Source organism: Chroicocephalus ridibundus, chromosome Z (genome assembly GCF_963924245.1).
Source record: "Chroicocephalus ridibundus chromosome Z, bChrRid1.1, whole genome shotgun sequence".
Taxonomy (NCBI): domain Eukaryota; kingdom Metazoa; phylum Chordata; class Aves; order Charadriiformes; family Laridae; genus Chroicocephalus; species Chroicocephalus ridibundus.
This window is the reverse complement of record NC_086316.1, coordinates 77191551-77206379: the sequence shown is the minus strand read 5'-3', so window position 1 is coordinate 77206379 and position 14829 is coordinate 77191551. Positions and strand designations below refer to the sequence as shown.

General features: G+C 44.1%; 1 protein-coding gene across 1 annotated transcript in view; it reads left to right on the top strand.

Annotated features, from left to right (window-relative positions):
- The first annotated feature begins 291 nt into the window (after positions 1-291).
- The window catches only part of UBE2R2 (ubiquitin conjugating enzyme E2 R2), a 54663-nt gene continuing 40125 nt past the window's right edge, over positions 292-14829 (top strand). Inside the window, exon 1 of the mRNA XM_063320226.1 lies at positions 292-577. Within this exon, the coding sequence (XP_063176296.1) occupies positions 401-577 (177 nt within the window). The 5' untranslated portion in view covers positions 292-400. The remainder of the gene's footprint in view (positions 578-14829) is intronic.

Genomic DNA, 14829 nt, shown 5'->3' with positions numbered 1-14829 from the left:
TTTTGCCACCGTGGGTCTGTCGGCGGCGCGGGCCGGCCGTGCCCCGGGCTTTTCTCCCGCGGCGCCCCGGGGCTAGCGGGGAAGGGGGTGCATTGGGGCGGGGGAGCGGGCAAGCTCGGCGACGCTAGCGACCGCCCCCTCGGCGCGCGCGTGGCCGGGCCGCTGCTGCCCCTTTAAGGGCGCCGGTGGGGGCGTGGCGCGCGGCGGGGCGTGGCGCGGCGCGGCGCGCTGAGGTCAGCGGCGAGCGGGCGCCGTCACAAAAGGAAGTGGCGGCGGCGGCGGCGGCCGTCAGCGTGGGGAGGGGCGGGGGCCCGCGGGGCAGCGCGGCGGCAGCGGCGGCGGCAGCGGCAGAGCGGGGCGGCGGCGGCGGCGGCCGCGGGGGGGGGGCGTGGGCCGCGCCATGGCCCAGCAGCAGATGAGCAGCTCGCAGAAGGCGCTGATGCTGGAGCTGAAGTCGCTGCAGGAGGAGCCGGTGGAGGGCTTCCGCATCACCCTGGTCGACGAGTCCGACCTCTACAACTGGGAGGTGGCGATCTTCGGGCCCCCCAACACTCTCTACGAAGGGGGATACTTCAAGGTACGGGCCCGCCTCGCCGCCCCGGCGGGCCTCCCGCCGCCGGCGGGGCCTGCACCCCCCTCCCCTTCCCCTCCGCCCGCCATGGGCCTCTTTGTCGGGGTCGGAGGGGCCCGGGAGGGCGGCGGGAGGGGGTCGGGGGGGCGGGCGGGGAGGCCGGGCTGACCGGTGGCCCGGGGACAGGGCCGGGGCCTGCGGGACCTTCCCGCCCCTCTCCCTCTGGTGTGGGGAGCGGGGGCCGCGCCGCAGCCCGCCCCCTGATTTTCCCCTTCTAACCCCATGGCGGGGTGCGGGCTCTCACCTGCCGCTCCCCGGACTGCCCACCCGGCTCCGGTACATACGCCTGTATTTATTTCGAAGTAAGGGGGGCTTCCCAGCCTTCCCTCGATAGCTTCACTCGTCGTGCAGGAGCATCCTGTGTGGGATGACTAACTCCGGATAAAGGCACTGTTTTCCCCAAAACTTCATGGGTTTCAGGACTGTTTTTGATGATTTCCACCCTCCAGCCCCCTTCCCCCATTTCCCTTGTCTTCTTCTCCAGACTTTTAAGAGGGTGGCCTTCAAAGCGCTACCGCAACACTTTATTGGTGAAGGTAGATAAATGCTTTCAATTCCTCTCTCAGCCTTCCTGTTAATACAAAAAACTTTTGTGGTTGTTATTTCCCTTCTTGTAAATGCAGTGAGTGAGAAATCTGGCACCGCCGTCCCAGAAAGGAACAGACTTGAATTCTCAAAACAACTGGAGGAGGAGAAATCGCATGTTTTTCTTAAGCAATTAAGAAGCCCCTGGTGCCTGCAGAAGATATGTTGTATTGGGCATACCCCTTTGCACTTGATGTCCGCTTGGTCTCTGGCAAAATATTGTCCCCTTCAGCTCGCTTCTCCCAGGAGTTAACTGTTTAGTAGTGGCTCCTGCGTCTTCCATTTCATGCCCTTTGGCTTCTGTAAAACTGAAAAAAATTTTTGGATGGTCTGTTTGCTTGGCTAACGTGCATCTTCAGTGCCTCTTGGCCTCTCTGGGTCAAGGTTTAAGAGCTTTGTTCCACAAAACCAAAATAACCTGTAGCTTGGGGAATAATACATTTGAGTCACGTTCAGTTTGGCCTCATTGTTTTGAAGGAAGGGAAGGCTTTGGCACAAGACTTGCCTTTTGTAATGAGTTGGCTGGCTTACTCATGTAGGTGTGATAGGTATATTCTTAGACTCACCTCCATTATTACTTATTCAGGAAGTCACTCTGGTCTTGGGTTGGTAACTGGGTCATTTTTACATCCAAATGGTTTGACAACCTCTTCCTGCACTTACATTACTCATCCATTTTTTTCAAAGACATCAGAATGGGTCAAAATATTTTTGTTTGGTTGGGGAACTCCCTGGACTGTATGTTTGTACTTGTTCCTGGAAAGAAGCTGAAGTAGCCTGTGAAATAATCTGGGGATTTGTGTTAACAAGGGTAGATTTAGGCAAGGTTGCCGGTTGCCTTACCTCAGTATTAGGAGTGTGATATCTCTTTTTGGTATTTGATGTCCTTGAGCTGTCATGCCTTTCTTCTAGATTCTTCTGACTGATGCTGTGGTACTTATTTTGCGAGTGGGAGACTAAGCTCTCATCATGCTTTCACCTGCCCACAGCAGAGGGATTCCCTTCAAGCAGCATGGCTGGAGTCTATTGTATGTTGTTTGTGTCTCATCTTTCCTCCATGAGGAGCAGTGTGTGGTGGTTTTTTGTTTCGGTAGTGTTTGATTTTTGGTTATGCATCCTAAATTCTCAGCCACTGGAAGAAGCGGTCTTAGAACCTCATTCTGTCCCTGGGGAGGAGTTCTGTTGTCCTGAGGAGTGATGTTCTTGGCTTTCTTTGTATTGGGCCTTCAGGCAAACTTTAGATGTGTTAGACTTGGCTTACTGAATCATTTAGAGGTAAGATTAATGCCCTAAACTTTATTTGGTGGGATGACTTCTGTGATATATTCATAGTATGTGCCAGGTGAGTGCTAGTTAATATCAGCATCTGTTTTATTTTTCAGACTTCTTGGCTTGATGAAATATCTAGCTTCATCTTGTTTTGCCTTTTTAGTTTCCTAAGATGAGGTAAGCAGGATTTAGAAATATGCTATTATAGGATGTAACTTTTTTCAACTTTGTGGTGATGAGAGTATGAGAATTTTCTTCCTCTTGAGGTGTGGTTTGAGGGTAGGAACTGGAGGGGAAAGTGCAAAGGCTTCTAGTTAAACTCAGGTATAAACATTTTGAGGAAAACCTGTGTTTAGTGTGACCTTAATAAAGAAAGTGTTGATGATGGTTGATTGGGAATACAAATGCCTGATTTGTGCTCTTGGAGCTGGTAACATCAGCTTTTGGCACCTTGTTTATTCTTGGAGAAATACGACCTTTCTCTCTGGGCTGTTGAACTAGCTGAATAAACTGAAATGAGGAAAGTGCTCTCTTTGCACCTCCTTGACAGGACCTACTGCTGTTAAAAGCTGGTTCAACATTTCAACAGATTCTGGTTTCAGTTGCTAATCCTGTAACTCTAGCACTTGATAAATCTGAGCAGAAAACATGTCCCCCTGAATGTTTGTTTAAATGGTAGGTTGTCAATACCTTGGTGCTGAATGTAATAAAAAAAAAATTCAAGGGCAGCATCTCAGTGTATTTTATCAACTAATGTAGTGTGCTTGGATCTGCTGCAGTACTTTGTCGTTTAGGACCTCCCAGGTAGATGGAAAAGGCGGCAGCCTTCAGAAGCAACCGCTGTGTGAAGAGTGGCTTGTATCAGCGAGGGGTAGGAGCAGTCCTGGACCACAAGCCTGCCCTATGCAGTCAGCTAAAGGTGTGCTTCTGCAGCGGAGGTTGTCACGAGTCCAGGTGTTGCTGCATGGCTCTCCTCATCCCTGTCAGTCTTTGTCTTACCTGGTGACTTTATGTAGCTATTCAGTGTGACTGGGAATGTTTTGGGCAACCCTTTCCTTAAATTTCAGATTGCCACTCTCAAGGAAGGAGTTGAGCTATTCTGTGCACTGGTTACCTCTCATTCCTTGCTGGCAAGGCAAAAGTAGCTCAGGGTCAGTGATGTTAAGTCTTCCAGAGAGGTCCGGTGATAAGAGCAAATGCTGATCCCTCAGCTGCTGTCAGCAAGAAATTGCTAGTTTGACTAAAGTTTCTGGCAGAATCAGTTGTGTTGGGCTACAGGTATTCGATTGCAAAAGGTGAACTTGATTTTTGGTCCCTGGCTCATTCAGAGTTTGTTTAAGGGTGAAAGGTGGGTAGACCTTGTGTGCCTGAGATGTTGATTTGCTCACAGCTGATTTGGTTATTGTGGTTTTTTTGAATGTCAGAAGATTTTTCTCAGAATGAAATGCTTCCTGTCCAGGTCATAGATAGTGCCAGTTGCTTCTTTCTTAGGTCAGCTGGGAAAGACATAGGGTGGTGAGACAGATCTTTAGAGCAGACTCCAATGGGCCATGTAGTAGTTCTGAATTGCTCTGGAAACGATGGGAAGGTGTCGGGGTTTTTTTTCTGGTTTTGCAGGCAGTGCCTGAGCAGCAGAGAACCAGGTTGTGCTGTAGTCTGCAGAACTACGTGTGAGCAGTTCATCAATGCCACCTTTATGCCATAGGCATCTTCCATTCAGCTGTGAGGGTTCTTTGCTACATGGCAGGAGAACTTCACCTTTAATTTTGGCAGCTGGCACTTAAATGGGGACCACCACAACAAAGGGTATTAAGCTGTAATCTGGTGATGATGGGTCCTAGTTGGGATAGATTTCAGTGTCTGGGGGTTGTGCATGGTGAAACTTGGACCATTTCAGTTGACCATTGATCAGTCTGTCTGTCTGCCTTGAAATCTGGTGTCTTACTGTGACGCTTCAGGCTTCAGAGACTGGAGGCTGATAAATCTCTGCCCAGTGCTCAGATCAAGCGATGTTTTCAGGATACTTGCAGAACTATTAGAAGGTGCTTCTTGATGGCTTACTCAAAGCTCTGCGTGTTGGTGCAGTTGCACCTCAGTGTCACAGCTTTTGATTGCTTTTAAAAAAGGAAATTCTTGTTTTTATAGTTGAATGGTATTCTTGTGCTGGGAGCCAGCCTTTCAGGGAAGGTGCAAGTGAGAAATTATACAAATAGAAACTTCATTATTAAACACATAGCATTGCCCAGAAGCACAGTTTGACCAAGTTTGCTATGTCAAGAAGCATGTTTAATGTAGAGCAAGAGTCAGTCTCAAAAGCTCCTTCAGAGGTGATTTAGGCTGGGTAGATGAAAATGAATACACCTAACATGAAAGGAAACAAGAAAAATTAACTGCATTGTTAGAGTAGCTTTTTGATAGTTCTTAAGGCAATTTATTTCACAAGGTATTTTTGCTACTTGAAGGAGCAAGTCTTGGCACATAAGTTGGAGGGGAGAAAATACCCCAAGCATTATGTTTAGTTTTCTCAAGTAATTTGGGGGCTAAATACTTGTCAAGGCATTGTTTTCCTTGCTTTTTGTAACTCATTAACCATGTGCTGTTTAGAGTTCTGTATTGTTGGATTTCATCTTCTTCCAAGTGATTTGTTTTGATTTCAAAGCAATTTGCAGTGTGTGGGAATAATTTTTTTTTTTTTCAAACCAAGAAATCAATGTGGAACTTACTTATGGATAACTGATGGCAAGAATGAGCACCATGTTTAAAAGTTTGGTAAAACAGGCTACTCACAAGAAAGCTTAAAATTCAGCAAATAGAAGTTTCTTAAGCACTAGTATTATGTAACTGGTAGAACATTTAACTCCACAAAAATATTCCTTGGTGCCAAGGGAAAAATATGTGGTACTCTCAGCACAAAAGCTGCCTTCTGCAGGCCTCTGCCTTGCAAGGTGCTACAGAGTTTCTCTCTCCATGTACTTAATCCTCTATTTTTGTTGCCTTTAGGTATCAGTGATGCTAATAAGCACAGGTTTGATGCAACAAAAGGATACGGAACTGCGGATGAATAGAGCCTGGAGTTGCTTGCTTTGGGTCTGAGGAGCTCCTGTTCAGAGCAGGCCATCTCCAAAGCAGAAGAGACACCAAGCTGTCTGCAGGCAGGGAGGCAAGAAACTTTTCCTGATGTTGGTCCACTGATCATAAGCACAATTAAGATCGCTAGCGCTCGGCCTGAGGAATACCTTGTTGACCCTCACTCTGCTGTTGCGTATAGTTTTTTGTATGTCTACCTCTGTGAGCCCCACAGAACCCCCTAGACAACTCACCCAGCCTTGTCCTGGTTTGGACAGTTGCCTGTCCTCAGGAGGCAGTGGGCAAGGTAGTGATGGTAGCCAGGTCCCTGTCCTTTCCCTAGGGCTGTTCTGATCCAGGTAGGGTTATTGCGTATGCTAAGATAGTCATTTCTAGTTCTGATACTGCCTGGAAATAGAAGAGTATGTGCAATTAGGTCCTGTTGCATGGCAAGAAGAGAGCTGTAGCACAATCCACCTCTGCCATTAGAATAAAAATGGGAAGCTTTCCATTTGGAAAGATTGAGCACTGTTGGTTTGTGTAATTTTTTCCATTGTTTGTCTCTATTTCCATGAGTTCGCACAGAATGATCCTGGAATAAGGTAAAATCCAACACAAAGGGTTTTTTTAATAACTAAAAGCATGTAGATAGCTTTAGATCTGGTTCATATTATCGGAATTAGTGGAAGTTTTTGACTCTATAGTGTTAGAGGGGTGTTCTTTTTAATTTTTTTGTTCACCTGGTAAATCCTTGAATCATTTTTCGTTCACCTGGTATCCATCATTGCAGCGATCTTATGTCAGTGTCTGAGTGTGGGACCACATCAGTAACTTCTCAAGAGCTCAAACATGTTTTACCTCACTGTTTATGAAGTCACGCTTACTGCCTGCTATTTTACATACTAATCTATTAACACTGTGTGTCTTCCCTTCAGTAGCACTTTAGGGCTACTGCAGGATACTCACTTGGCATCTTAGAGGGAAAGAAATCCCAGAAAAATAACTGCTTGCAGAACCTTAACTCTGATCTTTGACATGCAGTTTGGCTGTGTAGTTTATGGCCATCTGAGGTATTCATGGTGAGGAATAGTATGGACTAAATGGTGGAGATCTTATGTTGAAAGTGTAACTGTGTTGAAGTTGGAAATGCAGCAGAGTTACAGACGGGCTGCAGTGCGGATGAACTAGGGGTTATGTGACTCATAACATAGCAGGCCCTCTTATAATTTGGGCTGCGCATGATCAGATGTGTGCATACACATATGCACGTGCACAAAATTAACTTGCTATTTCCAGAGTGCTGCTTCATTTTTAAAACCTTAGTGTTTTATCCAGCGTTAAGAGTTAGAGGAATTGCAGTTAATCTTGCTAAGCTTTTGTGTTAGTGACTTACTGAGAATGTCTCATCCCACCAGGCCAGTTTAATAGTAATAACTTTGGCATTCAGTACCCTTGCCTGAAGTACTAGTAGCCAAGATGAGCCAAACTGGTTGATTACCGATCTCCACATCTTCTGAAATATTTAACGTACATAAGTAATTGCCCAAAGTGGCATACAAATAGGAGAATAGTGATAAAGCTGCTGAATTGGGGTACATGTAGGATATTTTGGAATCTTGCTTGACTTTAAGAAATGTGAGCTTAAGACTTCCTGGAAGTTGGGGTTTTTTATTGAGGCTGTCACCTGGAGAACAAGGGGGACAAAGGGGCTGTCTTAAGGGGGTGACACTTTTGGACATGATAGTGTTTGTGATTAACAAAGAGAAGGCTGCGTGGCAGGCAGGCTGTGTCTTACTCTTTAAGGTTTTAGTATTAAAAGCATGACATGATGTGTTCCCATTGGTCTGTTTTCCTGTCTTAAAATTATACAAGTAATCTAGAAATTCAGGTAGAAGGCTTTTGCTTGGGAGATGAAACTTAAATTGATAGCAGTAGGGACACGTTTGCAATAGCTATGTGATTCTCCCCCAAGTTAAGATATGTATCCTAGTTAAATTATTTCAAACATAATGTTTTAATGTTCATTGTAGGAAAATATTTGGAGGGGTTAAGAAGCAAAAACCCTTTAACAGTGTAAGGGCCAGTGTTTAGCCAGTTGTGCCACTTGAGTCAGTTCTTGTGTGACAGGCACTTGTCCATTCTGCAAAAGTTCTTGGTTTTAAATTAATCCTTAGACATCTCTGCAGCTAGAAACCTTTTGCTGTCAGACCTATGCAAAGGCTGGAATAATATTCTCTTTTGCAGCACCCTCTTTGGCCTTATCAAAACAAAAGCCATGCAATGGAGTAGCTTTGATTTAAATAAATTCTGTGAAGACGCATTTGTTCTTGCATAAAGTCTGCTTGTATAAGCCTCTAATTCATGGATGTAAGCCACACTGGTGTGCAAGTGTTTGCTTATCTTGGCTAGAATAACTTATCTCTGAAAGCATTCACCTTTATTAAAAGAATGGGCTTCTTATAATGTATTGAAGAAAACTGAATTTCATCTTAGTGCTCCTGGTTACTTCTCTTGCAGAATAGTAACTGTACCCAGACTTTGTAGCTGAATGCCTTTCAGTGGTGCATTTAGTAGTATAACTTGAGTCTAATGTCTCTGTACCTTTTAAGTGTCTTGTAGCTATTATCTAAGTCCCTTCTAATTTGTCACTCGTGGTAACAGAATGCCATACCCAAATGTTTCAGGTGGAGGTGCATGCCACTTTTCAGTTAAGGTGGAAAGAAAGCCTTGTCTGTTCTTAATAATATTGCCACTTCAGTGGGATCTCTGCCTAACCTCTCTTTTTTTTTTTTTTGGTGATGGTGGCCGTTGCTAAAAAAGCCAAGAGCTCCACTCTTGTTGAAAACTTAGTGTTCAAATTCAGTGGCTGATGATAGCATTTCTTCTCCTGTATAATTCTGTAAGTGTCAAGGGGCTGTTTCTTGAGACAACCGTAGTCATGTTTAAACAATTCTCTACAGAGGACCTGTTGTCACTTCTTTTTTGAAAGATCAGTGAACTTCTAAATGAAACTAGTCATTTTATATTGCTGTACGATCTTCATTGGAGCATGTAAAAATGAAAGTTTTGAGACTAACATATGGAATGATTTCCATTTCTCAGTGTCTGCCAGAATCCTGAAGGCTTATGTGCATCAAAATTTGACTGATGCTTTCTTATGCTTTCTGTGAAATTTAACTGATTATTTATTTATTTTTTTCCCCCTCTGCTGGTAGCAGTCTTTCATTTGTGTAGAAGCAGCTTGGCTGCCTCTGGCCTGAAATACAGAAATAGTGGTACTACTGTGAGAAGGTGGATAGATGGGGTAGACTGTGAATCTTTGGGCTCTTACATTTTGGAACTGGTTGGATTATTTTTGAGAATTTGTTAATACTGAAGTTTGTTCTGACCCTTGGATGATTATGGGCAGACCCATCAGGAGCTAAAGACCATCTTTGGGAAGGTCACTGTGGAATGTCACGCTGTTGGAGATCTATTTTAAATGGCAGTAATAGCACAGTTCATGGTCTTGAACCCATATCATCCATGGCTACTCTCCAGTTAGAAAGGGACTGTAGTTGTATTGGCTGCTACTAAGGAGAGATGGTCTGAGAAGGCTGCTGGTCTTGGCCACTTCTGGATGTTACGGAATAAGTCTGGCTTCCAGTGCTATTAGAGGTGGCACTTGAATTTCACTGATTTGAAGTAGCCCCCTTGATGTTCAACTTGAACAAATTGTCATTAATTTTTGTCGAAGTTGTAGGCTGATCCCATTCTTACTGTGCAATTATTTAATTGTTCACTTTGGTTCATGTCTCTGGTGTGTGTGATATGCTTATGTTTGGGCTCTTTAACCAGGGACTGTATTCTGCCTGCAAGGGACAATTAAGTAACATGCTGTCAATCAACAAAAGCTGTGAAGAGCTGTGCTGCTTAATGGTAATGTCTATGGACACCACAGGTAGGCTGGCTGCTGTAGGTATGTGCTGCCTACCTTAGCAAGGTAGAGCTGCCTGCTGGGAGTTGTAGGCATGTTGTTAAGTGGTGGATGAGGTCAGGTTGGGGTAAGGGTTGTGAGTAACCATCCCAAAACATGTCATTGCCTGTTCCCAGGCTTCATGGGGGTGCAATGAAATGTCACATGGGGTTATCTTCGGCAATCTGCAGCACATGCACCATACTTGTGATCCTGCCTGCTGTCCAGGTGGCTAATGCCACATACTGTGGGGTCAGCTCTGCAATGGCAGAGGCGTGGAGGCTCTATTGTGCTTGACCACAAAAGACCTTCCGTTATGATGCTACCAGATGTCTTCATTTGTTTTGGGATCTCTGGTAATCCAAGCCCATCTCAAGTGTCTCTCTTTTCCTGAACTGACGGTACTTTGGGGCATGACTGAGGGCTGACATCAGGTCACCACGTTTGACCTGATTAGAGCTCCTGGTGTCTCAGCCTTGTTCTGTTTCATCTTCCCCCCTGCAGCTATCAGCTTTGAGCATGTGGATGACTTTTACCTATTTCCAAGAGAGCAGCGAATTATTTTTGACCTGCCTGCTCCTAACCAATGCTTCTAAAATGCCTAGTTTCTGCTATTAAAACAAAAGTAAGCTTGCTGGTGATTGCTAGGGAGAGCCTGTTAGTTGTACTTCAGCAAATCTAGTAAAGCTCTGGGTGGAGTTTAGTGGATAGAAACTCCTGAGGTGTTGGAAGGCTGCATCAGTTCTGTATTTCTAACTCTTGTATGCACCAATTTGTTTGTGATCTCTTAACTGTTCTGTTCAGCATGTATTAGTTCATAGCAGGGAGTGTAAGTTTTGGGGTTTTTCTTCCCTCCTCTTGTTAAGTATAGAGCAGTGACTTCTGTACTCTAGAAAGAAGAATAGATACAGTACGTTTCCTGGAACAAACCCTTTATTAATAGTGGGGTTTTCTTGCATTGTTGTAGTCTAATCACTATTCTAAATATTTTTGTCAAAAAAATTACTATGAAGGTGGTGTTATGGCAGAAGATGATGATGATGGCACTGGAGAGGAGAGTCCCCTATGCTTGGAAGGGACTTCAGTCTTGTTAGACTATTATGCAATACATAACTTGTGCAGCTGTAGTTATGCAGAAAAACTAAGGATGACAAAATTTAGGCTGAGCCTAAAGCCTACTATTAATGCTTGGGTATTGTGTTGAATTTGGATCTTAATTTGCAGATTAATAGCTAGATGATGCAACTTGAAATAAGAGGGTTGTGTGAAATCAGCTTCTTCCTTCCCAGAAAGGTCTGAGTCTGTTGCTAGTTGCTCATATGGCCAAACAAATACTGTCTTCTGCTAGGTAGCGGCCAGCAAAGCTTTCTTCGATACATGTTTAGTTGAGCTTTGTTTGGTAAATCCATCAAATATCGTTTTGTCACACTTACTCTGAATGTGAATTGCTATGATCTGATGTTAGACTGGGTGAAAGGGATGCACAATCCAGAATTCATCATCTGTTAGGCCCTTTGTGTGGGTGAAGCGTGGCACTTGTCGAGAATAGTCTGCGGATGCTACACAAACGGGATGAAAGAGCCAATGTAATGCATTGTTCTAGATCTGCTGGTGAATGTAAGAGGTGCTCATCTGAAGGACACAGGGCTAGGATTGGAAGAGTCATGTAGAAATATGGGAGCTTTGTACAGCTTTGATAGAAGGTAAGGTAGGGCCAAAATGTGCTTTGACAACAGTAAGAGGCTGTGTAATTTAGTAAACAGGATGGGGACTAAAAGTCTTATCTGTAATGGGTCCGTATTCATGATCCCGGATAAATTAACATTTTTACATAAAATGAGTCTGTCTTATAATAGCATAGTTGACTAAATCTGTAGGTAGAAAGCATTTTGCTTTTTATAAATAGCACATGGGAAAGCTTTCTTCCAAAACAAATTCAACTTGTATGTTTACAAGTACAGTACTTAAATTTGGAATAGCTGAAGAAATTGTCAAGTGAATAGCTTTAATGCTGCTTAAGCACAAAAGCAGAGAGATTTTTGGAATAAGGACTTCTGCTTATTCCTGGTTTTTAAAAATAAAAACCTGAGCAGTTTCCTGAAGTGCCCCAGCACAGATCCTGATGTACTGGCAAGTCACACTCCTCTGCACAGACTTTGTCCGTGAGGCAGCTGCAGCAATTCTCTATGAGCAAAAAATAAAGCTGGGGTTGTGTAACTTAACCTGGGGGAGGAGGGGGACATTCCTGGTGTTGGAGAGAAAGCCATCAAGTCAGGGCCTGGGTATGTAGGCTTGCTGGGGGAGAGGTATGCTATGCAGGCTTCACAAATAATTCTCAGAAAGAGTGCATCAGGGAGAATCTGGGTAAACTTCTCGTTGGAGGAGGCAAAGCCATGCCTTGGCCGCCTCATCATTTGAAATGTCAGAGGGATCTGCACTGATTTCAGAGCTAGCCAAGTTATTTACCCCCCCACCCCTGGGATTTCTTTCTTGTACTGTCTTAGTTGTTGTAGCTCCTGTGCTCTTTTACTATAGCCACCCCAGGTCTTCGCTCCTGTGCTTTGAAGAGTATGTTCAAAATAAAGGCTCTCAGCGTAGCGAAACTGGCATGTGGGATTTGATGTCAAGTGTGGAAGTGTGAAATGGCTTGTAGCCCCATGGCACGGCTGGCGAAACAGCCTGGTGTGGTGCTTCGTGGAGCTGGTGCATTCACGGGGCAAGATCTGGTTCCAGTAAGTTAAGATGAGGTTTAGAGTGTATTACTGACATGCCTCCAAGTTCTGTTGTGCTTGTCACCCAATGTGCAATTACCCAGGCTATGCCACAACACTGAGCTTAAAACACATGGGCAGAAAGCCAAATTCTACACTTAGCAAGCACTTTAAATAGAAAACTATAGCACAACTGACCTGCAGGTACCTTTCCTTGTATAAGGAAAGCGGATGTTTCTAACTGCCGGAGGCTTCTTTGCTTTAATTATAAATGCATTGATAAATGCCGTTATATAATACTTATTCGCTAAAATAATGTTTGGTCACACCTTAATGTGATTGCCATTTCGAGTTTGAGTTTCAGGCACAATATAAAGTCTTCTCCTGCTCTAATTATGTTAACCTTGTATTAATAGATGTGGCGAAGGGAATACTCAGGGCTTTCTCCAATGACGCTGTGTCAACCATGGCAAGCCACCAAAGCTCGCAGTACTAAACTGTTGAGATCACTTTATAGTGTTTAAGTGTGTCTGCATTGCAGCAGTGGCACATTTGACCTGTCTCAAGCGCAGCAGTGGTCTGGTAGCGACAGCATGATATTTAACACCGGTTGTGAATTGACCCAGCTTACAAGTTGGTTTTGCAGCCCATGCTTAATCCCACGTTGCCATGGTTAGACCGCTACCAGTATCCACACTAACAGATGCAAAGCCAGTACAATTGCAGCTGTAAATCTGTAAGTCACAGCAGCGAAGGCCATGAAGATGCTGGTACGGTGCAAAGACACTAGTAGCTTTGGTGGTAAAACTCAAACAAACCTGGCTTAACTGTTTCTGTTGGCTTATCCTATGTTTTCTAAGATGTAAATTCTGATCAAAGCTGCTGTTGTGATGCCTTCTTTTTTGGGTCTAACACAGATGGATTAGGGGAAGGGTAGTGCTACGCAGGGTCTTATTTCCCTACTTTTACTGTTGTGAAACTCCTAGAAACTGTGTTATATCTTCTGAGGGCTTAGCTGCTTGCAGAGCTCAGCTGAATTGGCCACCAGGTTTTGTGGCTGCCACGGCGAGTCTGACAGCTTAAATTTCACTTAGTTAAAACATACATATAGCTGTGGGGGTTATCCACTTACTAATTTCTTTGTGGAAGTTCTGTGATTTTTTTTTTTTAAAAAAGACACCTATATAGGCATGCATTTCAAGGCCTAGCTCAGTTTGAGTATTATAAGAAAAATTGAGTCACTCTCTTCTTCTCTTGGTAACAGAAAACAAAACAGAAGGAGAATTCCATGAGTTATTGAAAGTGACCTGGTTTGGATGTGTACCTCTGATCACATCTTCCCCTTCATCGCCTCAGTGCCTTGGAATTTATCTATCAGACTTCTTCCAGCTTTACAGGAAGCCACTTCTGGGGGTATAATTAAAAGAAATCTGTTCCTATGAAAGGAAATTGAGATTCTCAGGACAGAAGATCTCAAAGGATACTGAAAGTTTTTTAAAACAAGAAAAAAAAAATTTCAAAAATTACTGTTTCTGGCAGCTGATTTCCTAGAAGTCATGGTGAAGGAAGGGAAGCCCAAGATAGATGAGCTGGGGTGCTGGTGTTGATGAAGTGGTTGTCTTAGCAACTGCAGTCACTTAAATATCTCTAGGAAAATAGCTAGCAAATGTTAAGATTGAGAAATGGCAGTGGGTTGGCAGGAGAACCAGGAGCAATGAGCACCTTGAGGTTTATACAGGGAATAGATTTGACCACAAAAGGAAGTTGCTGTTTTCGGTGGTGGGATTCTTGCGTGATACAACCCTGATGGTTTTTCTCTTGTCATGACAGTGTGTCTGACAAAGCGAGGTCCTTGGGGAGAAATGCTGACCTCCCAAGGTACATTCATCCCCCAAAAAGTGTCTTATGAATGTGGGGTGAATTCTGATGCTGCTGGAGTGCTTCATTTTGCAGCCCCACTGTTTGATGTAGCCAAACAAACACTGCAGCAAAGCCAGTGCAAGATAAATCCTATATGCAGTCAGATATGAGAATTGTATTCCATGTCAGAGCTAAATTGTGGAAGCTGCCGCTGTGTCAGGGATTGGTTTAGGTCCTTGTAATGCTTATTGTAGTGAGAAATTGAGACATCTTACCATGTGTGTTTTGCTAATTGTGATTGCACATGCTGTTTTGTGGTTCTGTAGGTAAAAATGGTAAGTTTTAATCTTTTACTTTCCTTATGGAACACTTAATTCTCTTTCACGTTGGTACAAGAAAAAAAACAAATCCCAGAGAAAGCCTGACTGAATAAAACAAGCTGAGTTTGAGCCAATTGTTTCCTGCTGCCACAAGCATATTCCCAACTGCCAACTATGACAGGTATTTCTACAGGCACTGAATCTTAAGCAGAATACCAGGTGCTTGGAGAAGTTACAGAAGACTAGGTGTATTCTTTCTGCCTCTCATCTAATAGCTGGTTTCTGAGCTTCTCTTTGTGTAGTAACTCGTGAAAAGTCGTAGTGAAAGCCTTTGTTCAATTGGAAGTGGAAAACTCATAAGCTACTTCTTGTTGCAAAGGGCAGTAAGTGGTGAAAACTGGCGGTAGGATCAATTTCCTGTGACACTTTTTC